Here is a 27,294-nt window from a genome sequence, read left to right as displayed (position 1 = left end):
ATTAAGCCGTGAGCAGCCAATAAAAAAAATCAAAGTGACAAAACAGAGAAAAAAGGAAGAACAAAAACAAACATTACATTCTGTGTCCACTAATATATCCATGAGTTGTCATGCATCATGAACATCACAATACAGACTCTGTGGCAAACACACAGGAGACAAAACAAAATGTTAAAACAAGCATCTGGTGATGCTCGTTTGACATTTTTGTTTGTTGTTGTTTTTTCTTTTGTTAACGTGACTTTGCAGTCAGAAACTAATGATGATAAAAACAAACAACAACAACAAATCTGCAAAAAACAAAGACACAATCAAGTGGTGACTCTAAAAACACACTTGTGCACAGGATGGCATGTGTTTCAGTGCATGTTGGGAAAATCAGCACTTCCTCGGGGAAAAAAGTGCTAATGCAACACAAGTGATGGCTGGATGGGGTACTACAGCTGGGTAACAGTTCAGTGATGAGTTAAATCAACAGTACTAACGTCAGCATGGACATCATACGGCTAGGAGCATGTGAACACACACAGGTAGGTGGGCGGGTCACACATGTGTTAGTGGTGTGATACAGAAGTAATGAAAAAAGTCAAGAGGAGAGATCAGGAATAAACTGGAGGGAAGTTATCCATGGCACACTAGAGAGCATTTGGTTTTTTTCATCCTGTTTTTAAGGAAAGTGTGTGTTGGGGGTCTCTTGGAGAAGTCAGAATATGTTGGAGCAGTTACTCATAGCAGGGATGGACAAAGAAGTTTAGAGGCAAAGTTACTGGCATAACAGGGCTCACTCAGCCTTGAGGGGCTTGAAACACCTGGAGAAAGGGAAAGTTCACACTGACACATCAGTTAAGGATCTTGCTCTCAAGGCTCTAAAATGCTGGCACCGAGCAACACTGAGTGGGGTTAATTATTACTGAGAAAGAGAAGAGAGAAATGGAACGAGGCTCGTGTGCTGAACTGAACTGCATTGTTTTTTGGTTTTTTTTTATATAGAAAGCGATGAACTGAGATGGCAGGAGCTTCTTCAACTGGTCAACCACAAAAACTCAGCAGTGTTATAAGTTTTTCCACTTGTTAAAGCAAATATCAGGGCAAACATGTCTGCTGAATATACTCACTCTGCAGCTCTGAAAGCCAACTCAAAGTTTTGCCTGCGGTTGCTTGGGCTCAGAGAATCATAGTCAAATGCATCAGGAAAGAAGCTGTGAACAAGGGCACAAAATGCCATCCCATTGCTCCAGCTGGAGGAAAAATTCTGGATGTCCACATGCTGAGAGAAAAAAGAAAATAAAACAGATACAGAAACGGTTATAGATAAGAAAAGACAACATTTCCAAGCAGGAAGATGTCATCTTATGCCTGGCTCAGCTGCAGGTTTATTGGCTGATTAGTCTTGTATACTAAGGATTGCTGTACCCAACTGGCTCACCTCATATGTGCGTGTCTTGGCACGACACCAGTCAAGCAGCATCTGTTTAATGGAGTTTGCATTGGGAACACCAAAGCTGGTGGATCGCTGCACCTTGTTTACCTTGGCCACTGCTGGATTACCAGGGCTAAAATAAAAATTGATTTTGTATTAAATATTTACATGTATTCAACCTGCTGCTTCTCTTTTTGTGGCTGCACGGCTTCTCTGTTTATCCTTACCCGCTTCCCTCCAGCTTCTCTATCATGGCTTTGCGAGCCTGCATGGCAGATGTTTTAGGGAGTGTTTGGGCCCTCATCAGCTCCTTGCGTCTTTCTGCCTGCCGTCGCTCCACAGCGGCCAACCCACTGCTACCACTTCGAGACGATGTATCATCCTCGCGATCAAACACACTGAGGTAGTGACATGAGTTCATTTGTGAAAGAGTTCAAATGTGTTCAATTTTTCTGCAATTATAATGCTGTTGCTTTGTGACCAACCTGCCAATTTTCTGGCTTGTGTTAGAAGATGAGGACGAGGTGAAGCTGTAAGATTTTGACTGAACTGTTCCTCCTAAAAACAGAAGAAATTAAAAAAAAAAAGAAATGATACTAAATAGTTATTTTTAGAGTGTATAATAACCAATGAATTACACAGAGAAAAGAAATGACTCACTGTCTGTTTTCTGCACATAACTAGTTTCTACTACTGTGACACCTGTTGATCTGCTCCCATTATCTGAAAACACACAGGCAAACAAAGTTATTTGTGTGCAAGAAGGCTACATTTCATGGCTAAGCATCATCAAAACTTCCTTTCCATCTACTGTAACTATTAACCATTTACAACAACGTTGTCCTACTTCTAATGCCAAAATGTTTTTATACTAAGGAATGGTTCTTGAAGAAACACTGCATTGTGATTACTAGACTGGTTGACACAGGCTGAGGAGAAGTTTAAAAATAAAAGGTTACAGGTAAAAGAAAAGCTACCAGACTGCGCAAAGCGATTTGTCTTGGTGACTTGGCTGAGGGTTGAACCATCTGCGGACTTCTCCACCCTCGTTGTCACCACCTCTCCAGCTCCAGGCCCAGCACGACCTTTCTGCGCTCGCTCTTCCCTCTGCTGCCGCAGCTCCTGCAGACGAGTCTCGCGCTCTTTTTCTCTCTGGTCTGAGGTGGAACAGAGGACATTTGGGATGATGTCAGTTGAAAAAGAGCAGGAGGAGGAAGACAAGAGGTCCTAAACAACTTGACAGCATCTCTTCGGACTGTCACAAAGATGGATTTAAACAAGGCTTCCAGATTTCAGAGAGATATATTTCACAGGTCTTTCCCAGGCACTGTGAAGCTAAAAATGCTCTGAACAGGTTTAGCATTTCAGTAAAAGTTGTAAAATGGTGTCTTGTGCGCAAAAACCACAGATCAAACAGCATGCAAGCATTTTAGTTGTTCTTTGTCCAAAGTGCAGACAAAGAAGATTGCTACCTTCAGGTTTTTACCTGAATAAATATTTTAGCATATCATTCAATGTTAAAATGTTGGTGTTAATTTTTTTTTAAGGGAAATGCAAATGCTTGATGTACATTAATATTAACAGACTATCTCAATTCCAGACTAAGACCTATTTTGACTTTAAAACTCAGCTCCTGGGGCCAAATCTCAAAACTGGTAGCATTTCCTGAAACACAAAGCGAAACTGTCAATGCAACTTTCTTAAACAAAAAGCATGTGCTACTGTGGATGTGGAGATGTTTTACAAACAGTGTCACAGAATATTCAAACATGAGCTTCATGCAAATTCAAGTAGATGCTGCATCATCCACCACATGTGAGATAATAAAAACTGCAGTCATCTGATGTTCACAGAGACAAAACCAACAACAAAAAAAACTAATACACACTGCAAACCACCTGTCCTACCTATTTCCTCTTGAGTACATCCCAGCATGGCCTCTGAGGGCAAAATGAATAAATTGCAAGTCTTTTTATGTATTAAGACACAACAGGAAAATGTTAAAGAGAACTGAATATTTGACTATTAAGAGGGTGTGTCTGAATATGGCATGAAAAACTTTACCTTTTATGTAATGTATATGGCAGATGAAAGGTACGCGTAACATTACCTCTTTTCCTCTTGCGAAGGTCTCTCATAGCTGCACGGATCATCTTCCTCTCTTCAAAGTCTTTTGACTCATCCAGCTGCAAAATGACAAAAATCAAAAGCATGAGAAAGCTCAGGAATATTGGTCATTTTTTGCAAAAAGGTCAAGTAATATGGTGGCATTTGGGCACAATTAAATTTTCTGCATGACTGAAGAGGCTGTATTTATTCAAATTTATGCTTCCTTTAAAATGCTTCCAATTTTAAATCAGGTTGACCCATAATGTGGGTGTAAAGTACCATTTTGTCAAGGAGCTCTTCATCCTCAATCGCAGCAAGCTTTTCAAGGGTCAGTTTTCCAGAGCTCTCCATGGGTTTGGTCTGAAAGCTGGAGCCGTTGGGGATGGCTGGAACATGCATAGATGGCCCTGCTGAAAGTACCGGCTCAGAGGCAGCCACAGGCTCCGTTTCCATCTGCACAGAATGCATACAAAGAGTCTAAACTCTAAAGCAGAGCAAACACTCATGTATTTATTAACACAAGTTATAAAGATGTACTATTGTTACTCATCTGTGACCTGTTAGAGTCAAACTTTCTATTTTCCAAACCAAAAATAGGGTTTAAAAACATTTATGAAGGTGGCTAACATTTAGCTCGTAATAAGCAGGAGACGATTTGGGTTAAACACACTGCAGCCATAACAGGTCTGAAGTTCCCACCCTCTAATCTCTTTGTGCAAAAAAACTGCCCACTCAACATATCTCAACTCCCCTTTGTTTTCAAACCCTGTCAGAGAAAGTGAAAGTAAACACAAGTTAGAGAAACCTTGCTCGTGTATCCCTTGGAAGTGTGACTGAAAAACAAGGTGCTTAAATAAAACCAGCCTCCTACTAACCAAGAGTTTATGTCACTGTATTGCTAGTGGGTAGGAGCATTATATTAGGTGGGTATCAGTTCTGAGTAAATGTTATTCATTCTAGTGAGTACAGCAGAAAAAGATTGTGAGGGCAGGAGCAAAACTAAAGAGAGAACAAATAATACATTATAGGTTGTTAAATAAACCTAGCTATGTGCTGGCATATTCTGGGTGACTATAAAGCCCTCAGAAATACCCCTTAAACTTTCATACCATGCTGAATGCCTGAAGGGACTATAGGCTCTAACTGCAGTTTCATTTCTTTTGTTGTAATTGAGTCTTAGTTTGGATATAGCTCAGACAGCTGGCTCCATCCTTATCCAAAGCTGCTCTGCCCTCTTCTCCAACAGCTACAGCCAAACCAGGTCTCATCAGGGAGGAACAGTGCCAAGCACAGTCACAGAGCTGCGTGATCAGAGGTAGCCCCTGGTTTTAATACTTTTCCGAACACAGAGCTCTGACCCCAAGGGACAAGCCTGACTGAGAGGCACTTGACCGATGAAGAATGTTTTGGGACACAACACAGCCAAACAAGGACTCTGATTCAGCCAACAAGTAAGTGTGTGTGTGTGTGTGTGTGTGTGTGTGTGTGTGTGTGTGTGTGTGTGGGGGGGGGGGGGGGGGGGGGGGGGGGGGATTAGAAACTCCAACATAACCTCAGATTTTAAATAATATTTGAGCCAATGTTAGTTTATCGGTGGCAGCTGAAGGGCAAAATTGCTTTTCAGTTTTTGGCTTTTACCTGTAGTACACACGCTACAAAGAGGAGTGTAAATAGCTAATATGAGAAAAATCACTCGTACTGCACTAAAAACAAGGTCTGATAAGGTCAACTGTCAAATCCATCTACTAAAGGAATTAATATTTGATTTATTATTAATAATAAATAATATTAGTAATTCATTAGTAATAATAGATAACAATACAAGATAATAATATAAGAGCTCATTGGCGGACCCAGTTGTTGTTTTCAAGATTAGAGAGGAATATGCGCGCTGCTTTTCGAAAATAACTAAATGATCCAGGAAATGTTGTGTTGCTGAAGTATTATCAATATACACACAAGGTTTGCACAATGAGTGAACAAAACTGTTGATTTGTGAACAGTCACCACAACAGGCATGATGTGTGTATTTATGTAATCCAGTTTTTGTCAGAGTGATTGTGGACAACAGCTAAAATACACACAGGATATGTTAGTCTCCAGGCTGGAACTGTCATAAAGTACCATTTCCCTGCCCAATTTCCTTCCCACAGCAGCTATCAATATAACATATCTGGGGTTTAACCACAAACCGGGACTATTCTTACTGTGAAATGTAATCATTTTATCCTAAATACTGAAGTGTAACCACTTAACAGAACACAGAAACACACACTGCTACCAGCCAAAACACACTCAGATGCACATGGTGCTACAGGAATGGCATACCTCTGTGGCAGATCGCATGAAGTCCTTCACATAAACACTATCCATCAAAACTGACTGACAACTGAGATGGTCAAGCTTTTTCAGTCGTGAGGACATCATCAGTGATTGAAACCAACTCAAAGCTAGGACAGGTGAACAATATGTCAACAGGTACACAAATGTATAGACAGCACCACCGACATGGCATGCTAGCGATCCCTAGTTACTGGGAACACTGGAACAGAAGGACATTCTCATTGCTGAAGTAGCTTATCTGAATTCTAAAAAGGTGTCTTGATCTAAAAGATTTCGGCAGAGCAATACCGTGCTGTTTGAAGAAATTATTGCCATCAGAGATGGAGCTGAAAGAGAGCGACAGGTTGCGAAGGTTGGCAGGTGAGGAACTGGTGAAGTTTCTGACTTTTGAGGAGTGCTTGTCTCAGTAGATACAGTTAGAGAGTCCTGTAGGCCTGATATGGGTTCACTGGGGTCGACGGCCTGTCGCTGGAGTGGATTACTTGCTGGAGTTTCAAGGGATGAACTGGATGCAGAATCTTTAGAAGTGCAGGTTAAAATATCCCGTTGAGCTTCCACTGATATCTCTAAGGTCGTGGACAATGAAGCATCAGTGGCTGAAGCTTTGGTTTTGCACAAGATTGAACATGAACTTTCCTTTGTGCTAATTTCAGGTGATATGGAATTAGGTAGTCCCATCAACTGGCACAAGGCCTCCACCTGCCTCATCATCCTTCGTTGCTCAGTCCTCAGTCTCAAGTTGTCCTCCTGCAGCTTAGTGATGGCTTCGATCAGGGGAGCCACCTGAGATGCAGCCACCTCCAGACGGGCATCCACCCGCTTCCCAAATGCCTGCAGGTCACTATGGATCTCCCCAACAGCACAACGCAATGTTTCATCTAAATACTTCTCGCTGCATTGCTCCCCTTCATCCTCTGCTGTGTCCTGAGCAAGCAGATCACCGATAACCTCTTCCAGGCCAGACTCAGCACAAGCACTATCCGGGCTACCCAAAGCCTCTGGAGACAGCGAAGTTGGGAGTAAATCCAAATTCACCCCAGGCATGGCCACAGAAGACAACTTAGTGTCACACTGATAAATGTTCCCTTAACACGAATCTCAGTTCAGACTGATAAATGTTCCCTTAACACAAATCTCAGTTCAGAGGTGTAAGACCAGAGAACCAAAAGGTCACAATATCTCTCACAAGAGTAGAAGCTGTTCTTTTGTGTGGGATTTCAGGGATGATGCGTACGTTTTATACTCTCTTTTTACCCCCCGCCTACCGACAGGAAGGTGACAAGAGAGCCAATGAGCATGCAGGGACTCCTATTTCCCAGGCATGCCCCTCCCAACTATTTCCAGGTGTCAGGCATTTATATTTATCTCTCGCCTCGCCATTATTCCACTGAGCCAGTCACTCTTTTGGGGAGGAGGTGAGAGGGGCAACAATTTAGAAAACTCACCCCTCCCACCTCAACTTTCCTTTTATTTAGGCCATGTCCTTCACACCTCGACTGGAAGGCAACAAGTGCTCAGAAGTGGCTCTGGGCCAGACCTGTGTTGAAAGAGCTACACATTAATGTTTCACTCCTCTTAAAACGGCTTTCTATTAAAAAAAAAAAAAAGCAAGCCCTGACTAATCAACTCAGTTGTTTTGAATGACAAGACAAAGTAGATCTGAACAGGGAAGATTTGTCCATAAAGAACAACACATTTAGGGACATGACAAAGCGGGCTGGATGCCCAGACGTGATGTACTGGGGCCCTTATCCAAGCAGCTTTGGGTGAGGATTTTGTGAAGGAGAACTCTTCCAGACTTATGGACAAATGAGCGTGACTCCAGCTGCCGGTCATGCAGAAGCTTTAGAAGTTACAGTTTTTGATTAACAAAAAGAAACATGCCTGTGAGTCTAAATGACATGTAGAGCATGAACAGAAAACCTAGTGTATCAGAATCTGAGTGTTGTGATTGTGCAGCCAACATTTCTATTTATCTACAACACACACACATAATACATCAGTCATTTAGTATCAAAATAGCTAAACCCCAGCAGAGAACAATATGTCAAAGGGCAACAGTTGTCTCTGGACTTTACAGATTAGCAAAGAGTTCCCTGGAAGAATTGAGGCTCAAAGGAAAGTAAGAAGAAATGCCAGCCAGCAGTAGGGAAAGTGGGTCAAACCCACTTTCAAAGGACAATGCTCTCGTCTTAGTGTTAAGGTAGTTCACCAACAACTAAAGTAAGGAGAAAAAGAGGAAGAAAATGAACTTTTCTGTGTTTAAGCTGCTTTTTTTTTTACTATTACAGTAGAGAGAGGTGTCGATGACACTGTCACTGAGACAGGGCAAAGTATGCAGCTATTTTCCAAAAATAGTGTCATAAGACCAAAAACATGACAGAGATTTAATTCTCACAAAGATGCAAATAAATCAGATATCAGATTCTGACACAAGTGAAGTTGTTGCATAATAAGCATGTGTCATGTATCAGCAGCATATAAACAGTGGGGCCTTTGTCCATCTGTTGGACAGTGAAACAATCTGTCACTGACCGTGCATGTGTGTCCCTGTTCACGCAGCAATTCTTAGACAGTGTGACCCAGAGCTCTGCAGTAATCTCTATGACTTCAGGGGGACTGAGTGGATTGTCATCACCCTGGTTATAAAGCTCAGGTATTATTCATGTTTGTGTTCAAGGCCGAGGACACTGATCAGTACGCACGCTGCTTCGATGAACAGGAGCAGATGTTATCACAATAATTACCTATTTGTCTCACCTGTTTAAAACAGAAACACTAAAAGTATCGTAACCTTGATCATTATTTCTATGTAACTTGATTAAAAATAACAATCCCTTTGTTTTGTTTTTTTTGTTTTTTTTTTATCTTGTAAGCATTCATCTACTTTTCTCAGATTTAAGATGAACCTCTACAAAACGGATTAAAAATATATGACCAAGAAAAAAAATAAAGGTTGTGAATGCTGAGGTTAGACCACCAAGAAGAAGACCCGACCACCCAAATGGATCAGAGTTTCAGACAGGAACTCTGGTGTTCAATAAACACCACCACAAAACAGGAAATGCTTGTTAAAAGGCATTTTATGTTGTGTACCTCTTGGATATCAACACACTTATCTGGCTATAAGTAAAGAATTTCAGCACTGCAAAAAAGGGCATAATGCGTTTGAATAGTCTCTGGATGTAATAGCAATAGAAAGACTAAGTGTTGAAGGCTTGTAGTTTATCAGTGAATGTGTTGATTCTATCCTTACACAATTATAATTCACCATGTAAGTGAACTGTGAAGTACTACCACACATACGTAACTGTGCAGTGTTACATTAAGCAGTTAGAAATGGTATTTTCCCCAAGACATTACCTCCAAACTTTATCAGACATGTTCAATCAAAACTCAAAATTCTGTAGTTTTCTGTTTTTCATACATATCTTAATTAAAAAATTTAAAACAAAATGTATTGAGTATTTTTTTTATTCCTGTTCTAGCCGTTGTTTGTGTATTAATAATAACCTTAATAATGGAAAGTGTGTCATTGCAACACTTTAAATTCAATGTAGAGCTGCTCAAAACAGCTCTTTAATCCCATAACCACACTATCACTATTCTCTGAAAATAATCCTTTAAAAAGTAAATATAATTCCTTAAGCTACCAATCCCAACTGATTAATTCATAAGGATGCTTCCTTTCCAGTGGGAGTCAAACTGTAACCTCAGAGGTCACAGTGAGATTTGCTTGCAGGTGCATTATAAGGAAATATTTCCTAGATAGAACTTAGGGCATGTTGAGCAGAGGGAAAACCAGGAATGCCCTGAAAACCTCCCTTCTTCTCCATGTCTCCTGTACATACCCTACAAGGACAGATGTGACTGGCTACCCATCTCTTGTGTTTGATAAACACTGTTCTCCCTCTTCTCCCTCCTTTTCTCACACTCTATCTGCCTTTTGCTCTCCTGGCTTGGTTGCTTATTGAACACGAGACAGGAACACAGAGAAAACACTGGCAAAATGTTTTGGAAGTATAACAGAAGATTACAAAATAACCACTACCACTCATTTAAAACTGGGAACAAGTGGGAGTAGGTCTGTTACAAATCCTTAAAGGCTTTTAACAGCAGACTGTACCTTGACAGAGGATCCAGAGGAAAATGTAGATGAGGAGATCTTGAAGGGTGTTGCTCTTAATCCAAGGGTCAACTCTGAAACAAATGCAAAAAAACTGATTGTAATGAGAGGGATTGATAAGAAAACTTGATATAAAACAGGATATTATGTTGCCCGTAAATATCTTAACATTTGAAACATATGCATAGCCTATGCATTATGCTGGTGGGAACCAATAGTAAGTTGAAAAGGCTGCCATACTTTTAATAAACCAAACAGACACATGTCAAATAGGACAAGTGAGAAAGTGTAGATGACGCCATCCTCAACATAAACAGATTCCTTTATTGGTCTCTACAAGTATGCAATGTACTAAAGCTATATCATAAAAGTGCAGAACTGATGCATCCCAGCACAGCCAAGTGTACAATAACAAGGATTTATAGGACTTTTAAGGAAACCTGAGACACAGTATAAGGCTGCCCTTACTCAGAGCAAGACAGACAAGTTCCCAAAAAAGGAGCTCAAAATCATCAAAGCAAATTGGGCTGAAAAGAAGCTCATAAAAGCAGCCCTGTAGGGCTTGCAGTGTTTGTCCCCGAGGGGGGAGGGAGTTTTGCCGTAAGACATGAAGAAGCTGGACATGCATAGGCCCATGTTGTGTTTTAAATAAACTGTTTAGGCTGGAGATCCTAGTTGCTGTGAAAAGCTGAAACCTAATATGTTTAAACTGGACTGAGTTTCTGCAGCTTTAACAGTTTTGTTTCAGGAATAGAGATTCTTGTCACCCAAGTTTTGATAATCATGCGATAATGCATTTTGCAAGTAGTATATATAATATGCTGAGTACAAGCATCTACACAACAATAGTTGAACTATTCAATTGTTTCTTAAAGACAGAAAAACTCACATATTTAAGTAACATTACATTATTACTAGAACTTAAAATGTCCCACTTCCTTTCATAAAGGAATAAGAAAAAAAAAAGAAAGAAAGAAAAAAGAAAGATTTTTGTTTTTGCCATGTAGAAAGTGATAACTTCTATGCATAGCTGATGCTTGACGAAGACAGGACTTATGGGCAAAAGGAAGGAAAATTATAATAAATATGTCCAGTCACATGCTGCAGTGTCTACAACAGTCTCCTCAGACAAAGTCACCAACAAGCTTGTTTCCCAGAAAGATTTTCTCATCTCAATGCAGATGCAAATGAATGATGGAAGTAAGTGTGTGTTGTTTTAGATAAAGAGGGGGCACACAATATCTGCAGAACATAATAAACAAAGCTATGTACTGTGTGGGTTGGCAGGCTTGTTCATTCACCCTGTAACAGTAAAACTATTGAGTTTGGAATGGGAAGGCTATCCCAATATGCTCTCTGCTGCTGACCAGTGACCTCAATCCCCTCCATCCACCCTGAGCTATATGCTCACTTCATAACAAATGCCCTTCAGTGCCACCATGCCATTTACTATTCAGCCCCAACTTCTATCTGTATTCATCCATGTGTTTTTCTTGTTTAGCCCTATAAAAACTCATCATAATCCCACTTGTAACAGATTCCTTTATGCTGGTCACCTCCTACAGTCACTAGAATTTCACTAATGTTAGCCAGAAAAGTCACATATCTACGAAATAAAGACTCATAACGGCAAAATCGCAACAGGCTGCAGCTTTAAAGACTTAAAAATAAGTCTAAGTCAAATCAAATACTACTGAAAAATCTTCAAAACAACCGCTTGCTGCTACAGAGCTGAGGCTCCTACCTGGTCTTTGCCCCAGGGTGGTAAGACGCGGGGTCATGTTAGTGATGGGTACGCCTCCCCCGGTTGAAGTTGTTGAGGTTGTGGTGGTGCGCCCATCCTTGATCTCAATGGTAAGGAAAGTCTTCATGTCTAGGTCTTCCTCTCCCCGAGGGACTTTTTTTCCAGCTGCTCTCCCTGGGGTCTTGTCTTCCTTTAGCTCACTCAAGGCCTGGATATCTTTTCCAGCTGGAAGCTTCGTCCCACCCATAGACCTTTGCGATTGGCCGGCTGATGACAGAAGTTTACTAGCCACACCTCTTGGCTGAGGTGTTGCCTGGCTCTGGGAGGCATCAGAGGTGTTAGACACCGACTCCACACGTGACCTTGCTGGTTTGTCTCCAGATGTGCAGAGGGATGCTGCTGGGTGTGTAAACAACTCAACAGCTCTGGAGAGCTTTGTCTGGCTGCTGCTGCCACAGGTGGTCCCGTTTCTTAGAGGGGTTTTCTTCAAAGCTGGGATATTTGGGCTTTGGCTGGCTTCTGTGAACTTGCGCATTCGATCACGAACAGAGTTGGTGCGGTTGAACTGTCCAGCGATAACATCTTTCTTCTCAGATGCTATAAAGACAAAGTGGAGAACAGGAATTGAAACCAATGAAAAACAAAGAAATTCAGGAAAAAAAATACAGAGATTAGATCCCCTCCACTACTGAGGCTGAGGTTAGCAGTTATTGCGTTTCGCTCACGTCATCTCTTTATGCAACTCAGTCCTTGAAAGATCCCATAGCTCTTTATTGACTTTATAGGTTTTTCTCAACTGCTGTACTTTGCTTAACCTCTCGCACTCGTGATTTTTTCCATGTTGCCTGTTCCTTAACATGGACAGGGGATGTGATCAACATTTACTGTTTGAACCATTTACAAAAAAGATGTGATCAGGAGATATCCTTTGATCTTTTTACCAACAAAAGACCACAGATTATTTTATGAAGTACCATGCACAAAGATAAGAGAAATGCCTAGAAGCAACAGAAAAAATTGTTGCGATGACGAAACACTGTCTTCCAAGCATTTTTATACTGCAAATTTGATGCCATAAGGTCCCTAACTGTTTCTTCAAATTAAGATCCTGCAGAATTATCACCTCAAAGATATAATGCAATACAAGCACATAGCCAATGAAAAATAACTCCAGTTCATTATTTATTCTCATTTTCAGACATACCAAGGCAATGTAAACGAATCTTCATCTGGGAAAAATATGAAAATATTAACAGAATACATGTTGTCTTGTTTCTTGCAGGACTGAGAAGTGGACTAGCTTCTTACCAGAATCCTTTGCTTTGCCATTAGTGAAAGATAGGTTGCTGCTAACCGTTATCTAAAATGGGGGAAGACAAACAAAGAAGCATTACAGAACAATCAGTAGAGGAAGTGGAGCAGAAAAAAGGTCAACATGATCTGTGCCTGGATTGACAACTGCGGAGCTGCTATACTGGACAGCTCCGTTTTTAACAAGACCGCATTGCACAGTCATGAGGAACTAGAGTCCATATGTCTGGGGGCCGAGGCCTACTCCATCCTAAATACTGCATATGCTGGTGGTGTTTTCATTATGTAATGTGTTTAGAGTGACACTGTGGGCCTCTGTTCTTTTCTTGGCAGTATGGCAATGATGGACCCCAGAGTATTTACGTTTCTCTCCGGAGACTGCACATCAGCATATATTACAGGAGGAACAATAAAAGAAGTCTGGGTCAAACCTTAGGTAAACACATTTTGCAGAGCGACATGATGGCGTCATGCTGACAATAGCCACTACTGGGGAAATGTTCCTCAACAGTAACCAGTTAGCATCGAAACACAAGGTGTACATGTTTTTGTGTTCTCAAAACTGTAGGATGACGAGAGACAGAATCTCTGGTGCGTAACAGTAACAATCTCTCTTTGACACCAGGTGAGACTGACATTTAGCAGACACAGGCAGGTGCACAGTTTGTTTGTGTAACCAAGAAACAAAAGTTAAATCAGCTTCCAGCAGGAGCTCAGTGTGTTGTGTTTATGGATGCCGAAGGGACCTGGGTGTCAGAAGAAAGAAGTGTTGCGGTTTCTGTTAGAGATAATGAAATTAAGAGCTTGGACCGTTGGTGCACTTGACTATGGCTCTGTAGCTCAGCAACCCACTCTAGTGGTACATTTGTGATAAATTCAGTGCATTGTTGCTGCTTTGCTCGCTTATACTTCAAGGAGGTACAAATGGAAATCAGAAGAAAAAAAACATTGTTCAGTGACGAGCAGCAGTGCATCTGGACATACAATCTGCCAGGTCAAACTGCAGTCCTCGGGATCTACCGTCCTGCAACTTTTAGATGCAGCCCATTTCAAGCAAATCTGAATCAAATGGTTTAATTCCCTCCTCCACATTTCCTTCAGCTCTTCAGAGACCTTGTAACAAGCCATTAATTTGATTCAGGTTCATAGGCAAAGGGTTATGTCTAAAAGTTGCAGGATGGTAGATATAGAGGACCGGACTTGAGTACCCCTGATTGACAGTATGCTGCAGCAGAAACCCAATTTACTTCCATTTAAGATTTTTCTTTAATTTGTTGAGTTTGGCACTTGTCTGTATTGTATTGTCCGCATTCAAAAATGCACAATATAAAAGTACTGCATACTACACCTCTTGCTTCTGCTGATCTGTTCTTTCCTTAGCGTTGCCGTTGAGAAGGCCATTGACAGGATCCCTTCGAGATAAGACGGCTCCATCCAGCTCCTCCTGGTCAACACGGTGGTTGGAGTGATTTTGAATGCTGGCTGGACCTTTCTCCGTTTCTGAATCTGTGCTGCAAGTTGAACCACTCGTGGCTACCTCTACCTCCTCTGCTGGACCTCTTTCCTCAGAAGACATACTCATATTGTGGTCAGATGTCACAGAGTCTGTTCGTTTCCTCAACAAGAGGCCAATACTGTCTAAAGTTCCAGAGCCCAGACGGGGTCTGACACATGAATCCGAGACATCTGAGCCCAGTCTCTGTCTGCTATAAGACAGGGAACTGATGCTTTGCTCTGATGCGCCAGAGTCTAGGCGAACACGCTGAGAGGAACTCTGGCTCTTATCTGATGCTCCAGAGTCCAGCCGGGCTCTGTAGCTTGAGCCTAAAGTCTTCTCTGAGGCCACAGAATCCAGATTGGATCTGGAAAGCACTGGTGTCACACTACGGTCCGAAGTCATGGAGTCTGACCTTTGACGGTGAGACAGAACCACGTCACCTTCTGTGGTCACAGATTCTTGCTGAGGTTTAATCAGCAGATGTCCAGAGCTGTCATCTTTCACCAGGTGATCAAGAACCAACACCATGCCTGAGTTGGAGTCTATTACAGATAACAAAGAGAGAAACATGATAAATAAATACCTTCCTTCACTTTTCAGCTTTTCTGATTTTGTAAGATCAGATTTTTTTTGTGATTTAATTTGTTCTCACAACAGCAGTAAAGGAGCTTTGCTGTATGTGAGCAAAGGAAGAAATAGGTGGTGACTTTTTAACTGAACTGATGTAAATGAAAAACTTCCGCAGCAATGGGCCCCTAACAGAGACCAGGCCAGAAAATATCGCTCAAGATCATAAGAGGCGGCATGTGGAGTCATGAGGGGATGTAGACATTTCCTCCAGACTGGCTTCAGTTCCTGAGAGAGATTTGTGAGATTGCGTTAGTGGATGTGCGTAAAAGAAGGAAGCCTCACATCTGAGGCAGGGAAAAACATGGCACAGCCATAGGTGGTAGGTAACATGGAGTAGGAAAGAAGTAGAGGCAAAAATGGAGTGAATAAAGACAAACATTTCCCCTCCCCTCTGTCTCAGCTCCTTAACTGCTCCTTCTCTCATCAGGAAACCACACTACAAACAACAGAGGTGCCCACATCCTCACCTCATGATAAGTTTCTACATCAGCGCTCCATGGAGCTGATACATGATAGGGTATCTGAGGCTGTGTATGCACCACAGATAAGGAAAACAAACTACGAATGTATCCAGTTCTAAAATCACATGTACAAAAAGGCCTCTAAATGACCTTAGTTTGCAACCGCATTGCGTTTTTCAAGTGGGCATGTATGCGTTTTTAAAACCAAATCAAAAAGCTACTCGGTCTGTTACCAAAGGCAACCACCATTTTCATTTTCAAATACACTGGATCCAGGGTGAACTTTCACAGCATTATTTAAAGCAGCTGATCTTTATTTAATCATTACTGTCCAACACAGTCCAAATGTGCAGCTAAGTAAAATTAAAAACACTTTATGAATAATTTTTACTTAAATACTTTAAAAAAAAATGTTCCAATGACTTCACACACAAATCATGATAGGAAACAAGCAGCAGCAAGTTTTTAATTTAACAGAACAAATCCTTATGTAACAGGATCTGCATAGAAAATGTGACTTTGGTGCAAAAAGACAAAACTCTGCTGCTATTCTCACATGCATGAATGTGAATGGCCGCTGCACTGCAGTGTGTTTATCTTTCTGATGACACAATCAACTCAAACTGAATTATTGGTCAACTGTAACTGAATCGACAGGCGAAACACAGTGTTTCTTCAGCAAACCCTTGTGTTATTGTTCATTTGTTTGCCATGGGGAAACTGTCAGCCCTATTGTGTGGCACTTTGTGGGAAAATCCCCTCTGATGCTGCATAATGAGAGGCCTGTTTTATTTTATTCAAAATAGCTACAAAAGCTGCAATCTGCTGCCAGTGAATACATAGAACACAACAGAGAACAACCATGAGTTTTATTTATACCACGTTTACAGTGAAGCACCGACCCAAATGTCCTTACCATGAACTGGTCAACAAAATTGTTTTGTTTTTTTTTTTTTGTTTTTTTTGCCTTGCTTTTTTTCCCCCCTTCATTTGACAGTGTTCAACACAGGTTCACCATACAGCAACTTTCTATGCAGAATATGATGACATGAAGAGAAATATGCTGTATTAACTATATATTATGCTCTAACAAACAAGCAAATGTAAGTATATGCAACCACATGTGTGTGTAAAATCCAAAGTATGTGGTCATGCTAAAGTCTGATGGAAACTGAAGGAGTGTTAATTTTCTGGGTAAAGAGAGCACAACCTTTCATAGCAGGACTTCCAGTTGTTAAAACATTTTAATGGAGACCAAAGTGGTCAACAAACCACAAAACAAACACCAACATCGTAACATGCCACTGGTATTGTCAAAAACAACAGTGATGCAATCAAATCATATGAGACTGATTGAGCAATTTGTTTTTTAGAATTTACAGAAGTATTACAAAACCAGAGAGAGCTTCGTGGCAACTCGTTTACAGCAGACGAAGGATTTTGTGAGAAACATTAACCTAGTATTTATGTAAAGACACCAGATGTCCCTGTGCTCAGTCACCTCACTGGGTTACTGTGTGAAGTCATAATAAGTGTGTCAGTGTTTCTTTTCCTCTTTTTGGGAACTTAAAACACAAGGTAAATTCCTCTGAGAGTCTTGGAAAACATTTAATTTCCTAAATCACAGGCTTACCTTCTACAATTCGTGCTGGAGCACAGTATAGTCGGACACATGCTCATTGAGCTACAGCTCGTAAATATAGGTTTTTTTGTTTGGAAGGTAGCACCACAGGTTTGTGCTATGTTGAAAGACCACAAAGAACCAGAAACTGACCATCTGTGTATATCTTATTTTCTGCCACTTTCACTAAAAAACGGCGTCTTCAGTCATTTCCCAACCACACAAAAGCAATGTCTTTGTTGAACGGTGTTCACTTCAAAATACACATTTCTCCTTTGCTTTGTGAAGGTGGTCCTTTTTGCTGGTTGATCTTAGCTTCACAGACTGAAATTGTAAGGCAGGGATAAATCAAGAACAGTGGGGAGGTTTTGGCCACGTCAAAAAAGCCTTAGTTCTGTTCTGGTATTTTACTTTATTTAGCAGAGGTGTGGTTGTTAGGTTTGCCTTCCTTCCCATAACCCCAACACCAACCCCTGGTCCATGTGAAGGACACCGAGAGCCAAACCCAGGCAAGAACAGGCCACACAGAATGACATTTATTATGGCAGTCTGCTTTACGCCAGGTTGCAGTAAGCAGAGTAAAAGCATAAATGAAAGTTAAAAAATAAATTTAAAAAAGCAAAACAACAACAATAAAAACATATCTGAGAATTAAAGTTTAAATCCATATGAAGGGGAATTTTAAGTCTGATGTTTATAATATTCATTGCTTTTCAACAGTAGATTATTGTGTTTTACATGCTCTTTATTGACTGTGGTTCAAATGTTTCTGCTCAAAAGAAAAATTCAAGAGAACAAAGCACATTCATTCCCTTGTGAAGGCATGCATTCATACTACATTAGTGATAGCTGGGCTAAAAGAGTTCTTAATGACATTACTTGACACTTAAGTAGCCAAAGTCATTAAATCTATGGCTGTGACTGACTCCAAACACTTAATAAAGTTAGAAGAGGGAGCTTAAAGAGCCTAAACTAATATGACCTCCTGACCGCCACCTCAGGAGAACGGCTCCTTTAGCTGACTAATTGAACAGGAAGTAAAGCGGACTGTATCTGCAGTCACAGTTACATGAAACAAAGGTGATCAGTGTTGGTTTACTGTTTTTCTAAACTTGACCTTTGGAATAACGTTTACTTTTTACACACGTTTCTAAATTTCAGCTATCTCAAAAGTGTGATATGTAAATATGATGTAGGTGTGAGGGTGGGGAAAATGCAACCTTTTCAACAACTCAAGACTTGTCCACTATGCTGAAGAGCACTCACATTCAGTGTGGTAATAATAAAGTGTTTCTAACAGGCTCTGTGGAGAAAAACATATTCTAAATGACAAAAAGTCATTAACTTGAGAAAAACATCTTACAAAAATCATCCCATTAAACTTTTTTTTTACCTTTTCTCTGCAGCTCTCTGGTTTGTTGTGCCTGCTGGGTGTGCAACTCTTGGATCGGAGTTCTGATGCGATCCCGCTCACTGTGGCTCTCCCGCTCTGTCTCCTGTGGAAAAGAAAATAATGCTTAGCGCTCTTCAAAACAGCTGTGAAAGCACAATGCTTTTTTTAATAGGTCACAAAATGTCTCAGCCACTGACACACTGCCAACCCACTTGAGTTCCACATCTATCTGTCTGAGGTCAACAGTCTTTGAGGTTAAGGTCAAACGCTCCAGACATCATGAGAAACACACTTGGCCAGCTGGAAAAGTAAAGATCTATTTTATTTTTTATTGTGAATGTCTGAGAAAAAAAGCATCCTAAGTGCCATAGATCTGACATATAATCAGGCCATGATTCAACCCTTTATATATAGGTTTGATGTTGGCTGTTTTAGGTAAAACATGCACTTTCAGAGAACAGATAACCTTGAGCTTCAAGACTAAGGAAGATCCACGTAGAGAGGTAGCAGTGATTTCCCATATGGAAAGGAAATGGGTAAAGAGTGGAGGTGGAAATATGAAGACCGACACTACTGTTGGGCCTCGGGTGCCTGACCTTGAGCTTCTCCACAGGAGAGTCAGCTGCACAAATAAGACTCCTCTGAGGATGTGTCCACACACTTACACATCCTTACACACTCTTTAAATCACATCTGCACATTTTCTTTAACCGTCGTACTCAAGATTTGCAAAGGTTTCTGTGAAAGGGGTAAAAAATCCCTGTATGAAGAGTCACATATTATGCATCATCTTAATGATAAAATACATTACGGCAGATAATCTCCTTAAAGCTGTTTTACAACATGTATGTGGTTCCTGATAAAACATACAACGCATGACCTTGAATGTAGAAAATGTGACACTTAGACCAGATTTACAGCCTGCTATCATTTCAAAAAGCTTTGACCACAATGACAGATTGAAAACACACACACACACACACACACACACAACCACAGGTTACAATCAGTTAGCATGTGAACACCATCCAAGAAGAGAGATTAGCACATCTGTTGCTGTAAAGGAGTTTGAAAATCTTTAAAAAAAAAACAAAAAAAAAAACAACTTAATCAGAGCATTTTGTGGGAGATTGCATGTTAATGTGGTCTAGGCAGAGGTGAAAAAGGCCAAGTAGCTTTCTGTTCTATTGGCTGTGATCTTCCCCACCTTGAGCAGATTACAGGGCAGAGGTTTAGCTAAAGAGAAAACGTAATCAGACACTTCTAAAGAAGACAGCAGCACAAACAAGAAAGGGGAATCTAAAGTAGCTCAGCTTGGGTTCAAATGCATAAATAAAGTTGTCACATGATTGACTTTGGAAACTTGATCAAGTCTTCAAGCTGAAATCCTCCAGGAGAGAATAGACAGTCTAACGATGCAAAAAAAAAAAGCACACAGGTGATCTGAACTAACTTTCCCTAGCATCCTGTCTTTCCATAAGGACAAAAATGTACATCCCATGACATGTAAAAATGGTTTGAAGACATCAGTAAATGTCACCGTTTTATTCTGCCACACTACAGTGGGAAGCAGTAATTTAGGAGAATTCTCCTTTAATGAGGAATCCATTGTAGTGTCTGATGAATCTGGAGAACATGAAAAACAAAGAGAAAAGGCACCACAGAAAAATAATGTGAGGACACAAACAAAGGGCCATGTCCCCCCTTAATCAAAGAGTCACAGGGGAGATAATTGTGTTTGAGCTGTAAACCCAATTAAAGAGAACAAGTCTTTCCTCACCCTCTCCTGCTTCTAAAGCAGTAAGACAGAAAGCAGTCATTTCAAAGCTCACAGAAAACCACAGAGAACATATTTCTTTCAGACAGTAAAGCAGGAGAAAAAAAGGAAGATATAGTGGAACTGGAGAGGGAGACCAGAGCGCAGAACCTGCTGCCAGGCACCCTGCTGTCATTAGCGGCTTCCCTTCAGCCCTGAAAGCCAAGGCTTGACAGAGTGGAATCAACACATACACCATCCCATCCAGCCGCTCACGTTAACCAGTCGTCCCTTTTGGCCTCAGGAGTCTGGTCATGTTCAACTCGAACTGAAAAATTTCAAAAACTTATTAAATACAAAAACAACTGTCCTTTCCTCTGCCCCCAAAACGCATGGTCCATGAAGACTCCTCTGAACCCTAAATTCCACAAAAAATAAAAACAAAAAAACACACACCTCCTTTACCATCTAGGACAGACAATTGAAATCAAATGAAATCAACAGTCTGAGCTTCGTTGCTCCAGTTTTCCATTAGACCTGAATCCATCACATCACTGGTGAGGTCAGACCATTTCAGGGTCTTCCATGACTGCACGTGGAAGAAAAAAGTAGAAACCTGGTGGGTTACTTTCCATTACTGCAGCCTGAGCAACCGCACGCTCGGCTTGGCTCCAATAACTGCAATACAGTAGCAATCATCTCTGTATCACACAGTCTGGACTGAGGAAACCCACATGAGCTCAGAGTCTTATTCCCATTTTTACTGCAAATCATCACATGCCATTCTGAGCTTTCGCTCTGGTCTTTTCTTCAACAGTCCCAGTATACCTTTTCCTCCTACAGCACACTTTAACTACACAAAATCCTTACAAATGCTAGGCATAGTTTTAGACAGTTAAGCTGCTCTGCCTTCATGTTGCTTCTTCCAGCATGTTTATGATGAGCTGCATGAACAAACAGGACTGTCAAAAGCTGCAGAACAACAGCCTACCTGAGCTCACCCAACCAACTTGAAATTTTTTTTACACTCAATACAAGTTAAAATGCAAGAAAATTAATATGAATATTTTTCTTGCCATATGTTAGAGGGAACATCAAGTGATTTCATTTCACTGTGAATTTCACATCATGCACCACAAGTTAGCCTTGGATTATTCAACCTGTCAGCTAAAATGAACAAAAAGTGTTCCAACAAGCAATAAACCATTATGTACACAAACCTGAAATGTAAACACAGAGACAGGCACATCCAATTCTCCAGTCAGAAGGAAACGGGCACAGACTGATGAGGAGAGACTTTTAAATGACTTTTCAAAGAAGAAACAAAAAAAAAGGAAAAAGAAAATAAAAATGTAAGAAGAGTGTTTTATCTAAAAAATGTGAAAGCTGGAAAATCACTGTCATTTACCTTTTCTTTGCTAGACTGACTGACTGTCCCCTTTCCTCTCCTCTCAGCGTTAACCTTCTTGGAGTCAGGACGTCCCCTATTCTGCTGCTCTACTCCCTCAGCCACATCATACATATTCACACACAAACATTTACACCACCACAAACACCATGCGCGCACACACGTAATACCAACAAGCCACTCCCTTGACTTCCCCTCCCTCCCACTCTGTCTCCAAAGGGATCTGACCCCTACCACACACACACACACAGTCACTTCCCTACACGTTAATGGGTTGCCTAGTTGACACATTAACTTCTGACACTGTCTTTGTTTTGACCTCCTTTTCTTCTCTTTGTGCATACCTCTAAAAATATTTCATATAAGAGAACGGCAATAATTTTTTTGTTTTTTTTAAGTTTACAGATTACAATGATTACCCAAGGATTTAGTTCTACTTAAACTTTTTTTCCCTGTTATACACACATTTACAGTCCATTATAAGCATGATGGTACATTCCTGTATCTCTTTCACATCCATTGAAAATCTTTACTTCAGAATGGATTTAGTTCATTTTCAAATTGCTCTAGTGACTAAATACCTTTTAAATTGCCATCAATACAAACATATTGCATATTGTGTCTGCCGTTCTGTTCTTGAGGCCTATCTAGGATCACCATCTTCCAAAGGACAATCGCAAAAACCTCAAAGGGATCCGCTGCTGTGATGTGAGTGGAAGGAGCCCTGCTGCTGCTGGCTGATGTTGTTTTTGGCCAAGTCCCCATTTCAGTGCAGACAAGGCTGCTGGGGCACAGCTGGCGGCCTTTTTGCCTGCCCAGCTGACAACGACACCCCCCCAACCCCCCTCTTTTCCTGAATTCATCTCAACACCTATGACTAGCAACTCAACCAACAATACAGCTGTCCTACAGGAAGAAAAGCTGAATATTAGAGCATCCTGTTAAGCCGACAGCCTCCACACAAAGCTGAGCACATTCTGCAGCACACAATGGGACTTATGCCGTTTATGCCTTTCATTTTGCTACGTCCGTGTGAGAAAAATGAGTGCTTTCAAATGAAACACCAGACCTTGGATATTACCAATATTATTTTCCTCAGAAATATAAACACATCAGGCGTCCCTTCACTCAAAGGCTTGGTTATAACTGCAGGGACTGTGTACAGTAAGAATGAACTTACTGTACCATCCACTGCAAATGCAGAATTCATTGAAAAACTGATTATCAAAACCAGCAGATAAGATTGCATCTGGCCTTTGGAAGACATTTGGGTCTCGTGTCTTCACAATAAACTCTGCTTCTCAGCCACTAGAGGGCAGGCTAGTTGTAAGAGATATCCCCCCAAAAAAATGCCACTGAAGTAGGTTTCAGAAAGATATTGCACCCAATTTTTCCAAAAGTGTGAAGGACTGCATGTTTAGATGTGTGTGAGATGCTTCCTGCCAAAACAATTTACTGCCTGCACTAAACACCATAGTCAGAGTAAATTGTATCTTTCACTTGAAAATGGTCAAACCAGCACAAGGATGTAAAAAAACAAAACACATTCCTGATTCTGTGGCAGTTGAGGCATATTTTTTGTGTGTGTGAGTGTGTATGTGTACATGCACCCACAGTCATAATTCAAGTGACAATGCTAGTAGTTGTGTGCAGCATTCTTCATTGCAACAGCAGAGAGAACTCTGTGGTCACTGTTGCCATGCAAACAAAGTCAGCACCCGCAGATTTGTCTGTACTTGGCTCATTTTGTCAATGCAAGTCGACAGGAGTGCACATTAGATCTTAAAAATCTTACCCAACTGCTCTTTGGCTTACATCAAGATAACATGAAGGCATTTTATCATCTCTCCTGCTACAATCAGCACTGACTGCTCCACAATCTCTACTGTACTCACCCCAGCTCCCATGGTGCTCCTGGGCTCAACACTCTCAGGTTCAAGACAACGAGCAGATGTCTTACCCCTCTCCACATTCCCTAAAAAACACACATACAGGGCAGTGGAACTCAGATAAAATTAATATAAAATAAAGTAAGCCATAAATGATTCCATTTAAAGTCATTCGGTCACATTTGATATTAGAAGCTTATCCAAGCTGAGAATAAATTATTTATAGAGTCCTGACATGATCTGAGGTAAAAAGTTTTTTTTTTGTTTTATCCATTAATGCATCGCAGTGCTTCAGAATGACCGGGCCTCACGCAGACCAGACAGCGCTAAGGAATGAGAGGAATCCACTATCTGATTGCTCATCATACTGTAGATAGATCTGACATTGCAACTATGGCAACAGACACACACGCATGCATGCACTACATGGGCAACCCACCAAAAGTTGTTGTTTTTTTTTTTTTTTTAAAGTACTTTTTCTCTGAAGTTTAGTAATGTACAAGAAGCTTTAAACAGTCATTTTAACGCCCTCATCAGGCCAAACTGGGGCAGTGCTTGATGTAAAAATACAATATTGTTCAAGTGTCATAAGCAGTACCAAATTGGTCAAATAACACCATTAATACAAATAATTCTCATAACAGTATTCTTATGCAGCTTTTCATACATTTTAATGCATTTATAAATAAATAAATGGATTAAGTAAATTATGATCCATATTCCCAAATATAAGACGCTGTGAAAAATGAAAATAATGACAAATGTAACTTTGCACCACTGACTCTGAAAAGTACATTGAGGTTTTAGAGCAACATTTGCTCCCACCCAGAAAACATATTTTTTTGCATATTTAATTAAGATAATGCTAAACCACATACTGCATCTACTGCAACAACATGGCTTTACAGGAAAAGAGTCCGGGTGCTTAATTAACCTGCCTGCAGTCCAGACTTTTCACCAACAATAAAAAAATATTTAGTATACTACAAGATGAAAAAAGACTGTTAAGCAGCAAGAATCCTGCGTCAGGCCAGAATGAGACAACATTCCTTTCCTAAAACTCCAGAAACTGGTTTCCTGACTTTATGTTATATTAGGAATAAAATATGGATTTGTGAGATTAAATTCTGTTTTTATTTACTCTTTAGATAGTACTCCAACTATTTTGGAATTAGGGTTGCATTAACCAGACCACGTTATGAAATAAATTAGATTAACTTGAACAGCACTGTACAGTTAAGCATGCATCACCTTAACTTAATTTGCTTCAATGGATTAAGTAATGTCCGTCACATGTCTGTGAAAGTATGTTGTCTATAATCACCACATGCCATTAATGTTTAACAGTTAAGCTGTGGTGGACCAGATTCACAGAAATTTCCCAGCTTACCTTGCAGCTGTTCATCTCGGATACGTCGAATAACTGCTCGTATCATCTTCCTCTCTTCAAACAAGCTGGCCGCACGAAGCTACGAGCAAATATATGCAAAAGCTCAGTGATTTCACAGAACTGAATGACACTGTCAATGTTAACTTGATCAATCATCTGTTAATACTCACCATTTTCATGAGCTCATCAATGTCCTGGACTGACTGGAGTTTTTGTGACAGGAGGTCCAAGTTTTCATTGGATTCTGACCTGATTAAAAACAGAAAATAAATTAAAAAGCCATCAATTCATATGCATTCAGTATGCTACAAACAAGACATTATAATTTCATAAAATATAAAATATATGCTTTCAGTCTCCTTTAACATGCTGGAAGAAGTAAAACTGTTCTGAAAAGATTTAAACAGTGACAAAAACAAGCTGATAAAGCCTCCTCATTTTTTCTTCGTTCACACTTCTTTCTCCATTTCACTACTTGCTTTTGTTGGTTTCCATTACATGTGCTCCTTCACTTTCCTTATTATGCTCAATTTTCTTCATTTGATGGTATTAAAGGATGTGCTGTAAATGGCATTGAAATATTTCAGATATCACCACTTATGGGTTGGTATATCTTTATTTGGTTTTTTTTCTGCTTTGGTCTGTGTGCAGTGGGCACACATGTGAAACAGTGGGACTGATTTCTTTAACAGCTTCTGTGAAGCACATCTATTGTTTTTGTAACTCAAGTCATCTGAGAGCAGAGGTAAATGGAAATGATTATGCTCCACCACTACTCTGAGAATTAAGTGACAGAAAGAACAGCAGCAAAGGGCTGGATTTACTCCCAACATCAAACAGTGTTAAATTTTTACTTTGCTCAAAACCAGATGCTGAGATTGCACTATACCCTTGAATTTAAATTAACACTTGTAATGAGACTCAGGCCAACTATTTCAATAGAGCTCAAGCTGTCACATAGAAAAGAAAGTTTTGACCACACAAAACACAAAAAACTCATGAGATTTTTTCTGAGTGTCATCTTTGTAATAATGCAGACTTATATCTGCACATGTGATTGTGCAGATTAAATGTGATTGCACAATGTCGATTATCTCAAAGCAGAAAAAAGAACAAATCTTTAATTTTTTTAGTTTAAATGCTGCAGTTTCATAATAATTGAACAGATTTCAGGAAATCTTAAATGAACATGACCAATCAGGAAAAAGTTGGATTGTACTGTGTTTGCTTGAAGTCTTTAATTTAACTTGGCAAAGACTCTTTTCATCCAGTTGTGACAACAATAACAACCAGTGTTTACAGTGAGAAAATTAATCTTCTTGGATGAGTTTAGGCCTGTTTGTCTTGCTTTCGTTTGGTTTGCCAGCTGAATTCTTACGGATAAAATATGCAGAAGTCGTGTTATACTGGCTGAATTATCAGTTTATCTGAATTTTTCAACTGAAAAACAGGCAAGGGGTAAAGTTTATTTATAAACTGGAAAACATTGAGAAGGGCTCTTAAAGGCAAAGAAATATTATCTGGATTTGAACATTGTAAATTACCTGGTCTCGTGCACTCTAGTCTTTAAGACATAGTATGCACATGCCCTCACCTATGCTGATTCTCCTTGTCTTCCTGCTGGTTGAGGTGTGTGGGTCGAAATCTCTTGCTGGCCAGAGCGGCTTCCATGTCCTCAATTTCTCTCCTCCTCAACTCTCGTATGGCTGAACGGATGAGGCGTCTCTCGTCCAGATCCACGGTTCCATCCAACTGCCCCAGGAAGAAAAACATAAACAGTTTTTGAAGATGAATTCAAGAGCAGAAGCTCACCATCACACAGATGACCAAGTATTTGGCTTGCAAAGACTGGTCACATGTCCTTTCATTTGCATGATGAACAGATTAGCACAGTTGCATTTAATAAAATTGTCACACAATTTACACAAGGTTGTCCAATATCAAAATGTCACAGGCCTGTTCTCTGTTTGGAGCAGTCAAGAAACTGGACAGCAGGGAGCCAACAGTCCATACAGACAAAATATCTTAAAACAAACTTAATAAATCAACTTTCATTCAACTCAGTTTGACAGTTAGATACAAACTAAGTCAGACCTGTGATGGCTCTGCACTCTAAATGTATGGAGTTCCTGGGACAACAGAGTCAACTGGCTACTTGTTAATCTGGATTGACAGGTGATCTGAGCTTACTACTG

General features: G+C 40.3%; 1 protein-coding gene across 4 annotated transcripts in view; it reads right to left on the bottom strand.

Annotated features, from left to right (window-relative positions):
- The window catches only part of smtnb (smoothelin b), a 44,038-nt gene that overhangs the window by 2,814 nt on the left and 13,930 nt on the right, over positions 1–27,294 (bottom strand). For 2 of the 4 annotated variants that reach the window (XM_079251542.1, XM_079251543.1), the window contains exons 1-14: positions 23,716–23,782; positions 18,657–18,759; positions 14,402–15,093; positions 13,051–13,102; positions 11,743–12,339; positions 9,999–10,072; positions 3,809–3,982; positions 3,531–3,606; positions 2,398–2,577; positions 2,081–2,143; positions 1,906–1,978; positions 1,648–1,818; positions 1,427–1,553; positions 1,116–1,267 (exon numbers count right to left, since the gene is read on the bottom strand). In XM_079251542.1, the coding sequence (XP_079107668.1) occupies positions 1,116–1,267; positions 1,427–1,553; positions 1,648–1,818; positions 1,906–1,978; positions 2,081–2,143; positions 2,398–2,577; positions 3,531–3,606; positions 3,809–3,982; positions 9,999–10,072; positions 11,743–12,339; positions 13,051–13,102; positions 14,402–15,093; positions 18,657–18,759; positions 23,716–23,727 (2,546 nt within the window). In that variant the 5' untranslated portion in view covers positions 23,728–23,782. Of the gene's footprint in view, positions 1–1,115; positions 1,268–1,426; positions 1,554–1,647; positions 1,819–1,905; positions 1,979–2,080; positions 2,144–2,397; positions 2,578–3,327; positions 3,361–3,530; positions 3,607–3,808; positions 3,983–9,998; positions 10,073–11,742; positions 12,340–13,050; positions 13,103–14,401; positions 15,094–18,656; positions 18,760–23,715; positions 23,796–25,099; positions 25,179–25,269; positions 25,349–26,693; positions 26,852–27,294 lie in introns of those variants that run through there. The other 2 variants (XM_079251544.1, XM_079251541.1) reach the window with 2 other exon arrangements.

Source organism: Telmatherina bonti (assembly GCF_933228915.1).
Source record: "Telmatherina bonti genome assembly, chromosome: 13".
NCBI classification, from domain to species: domain Eukaryota; kingdom Metazoa; phylum Chordata; class Actinopteri; order Atheriniformes; family Telmatherinidae; genus Telmatherina; species Telmatherina bonti.
This window is presented reverse-complemented; position numbering and strand designations above follow the sequence as displayed.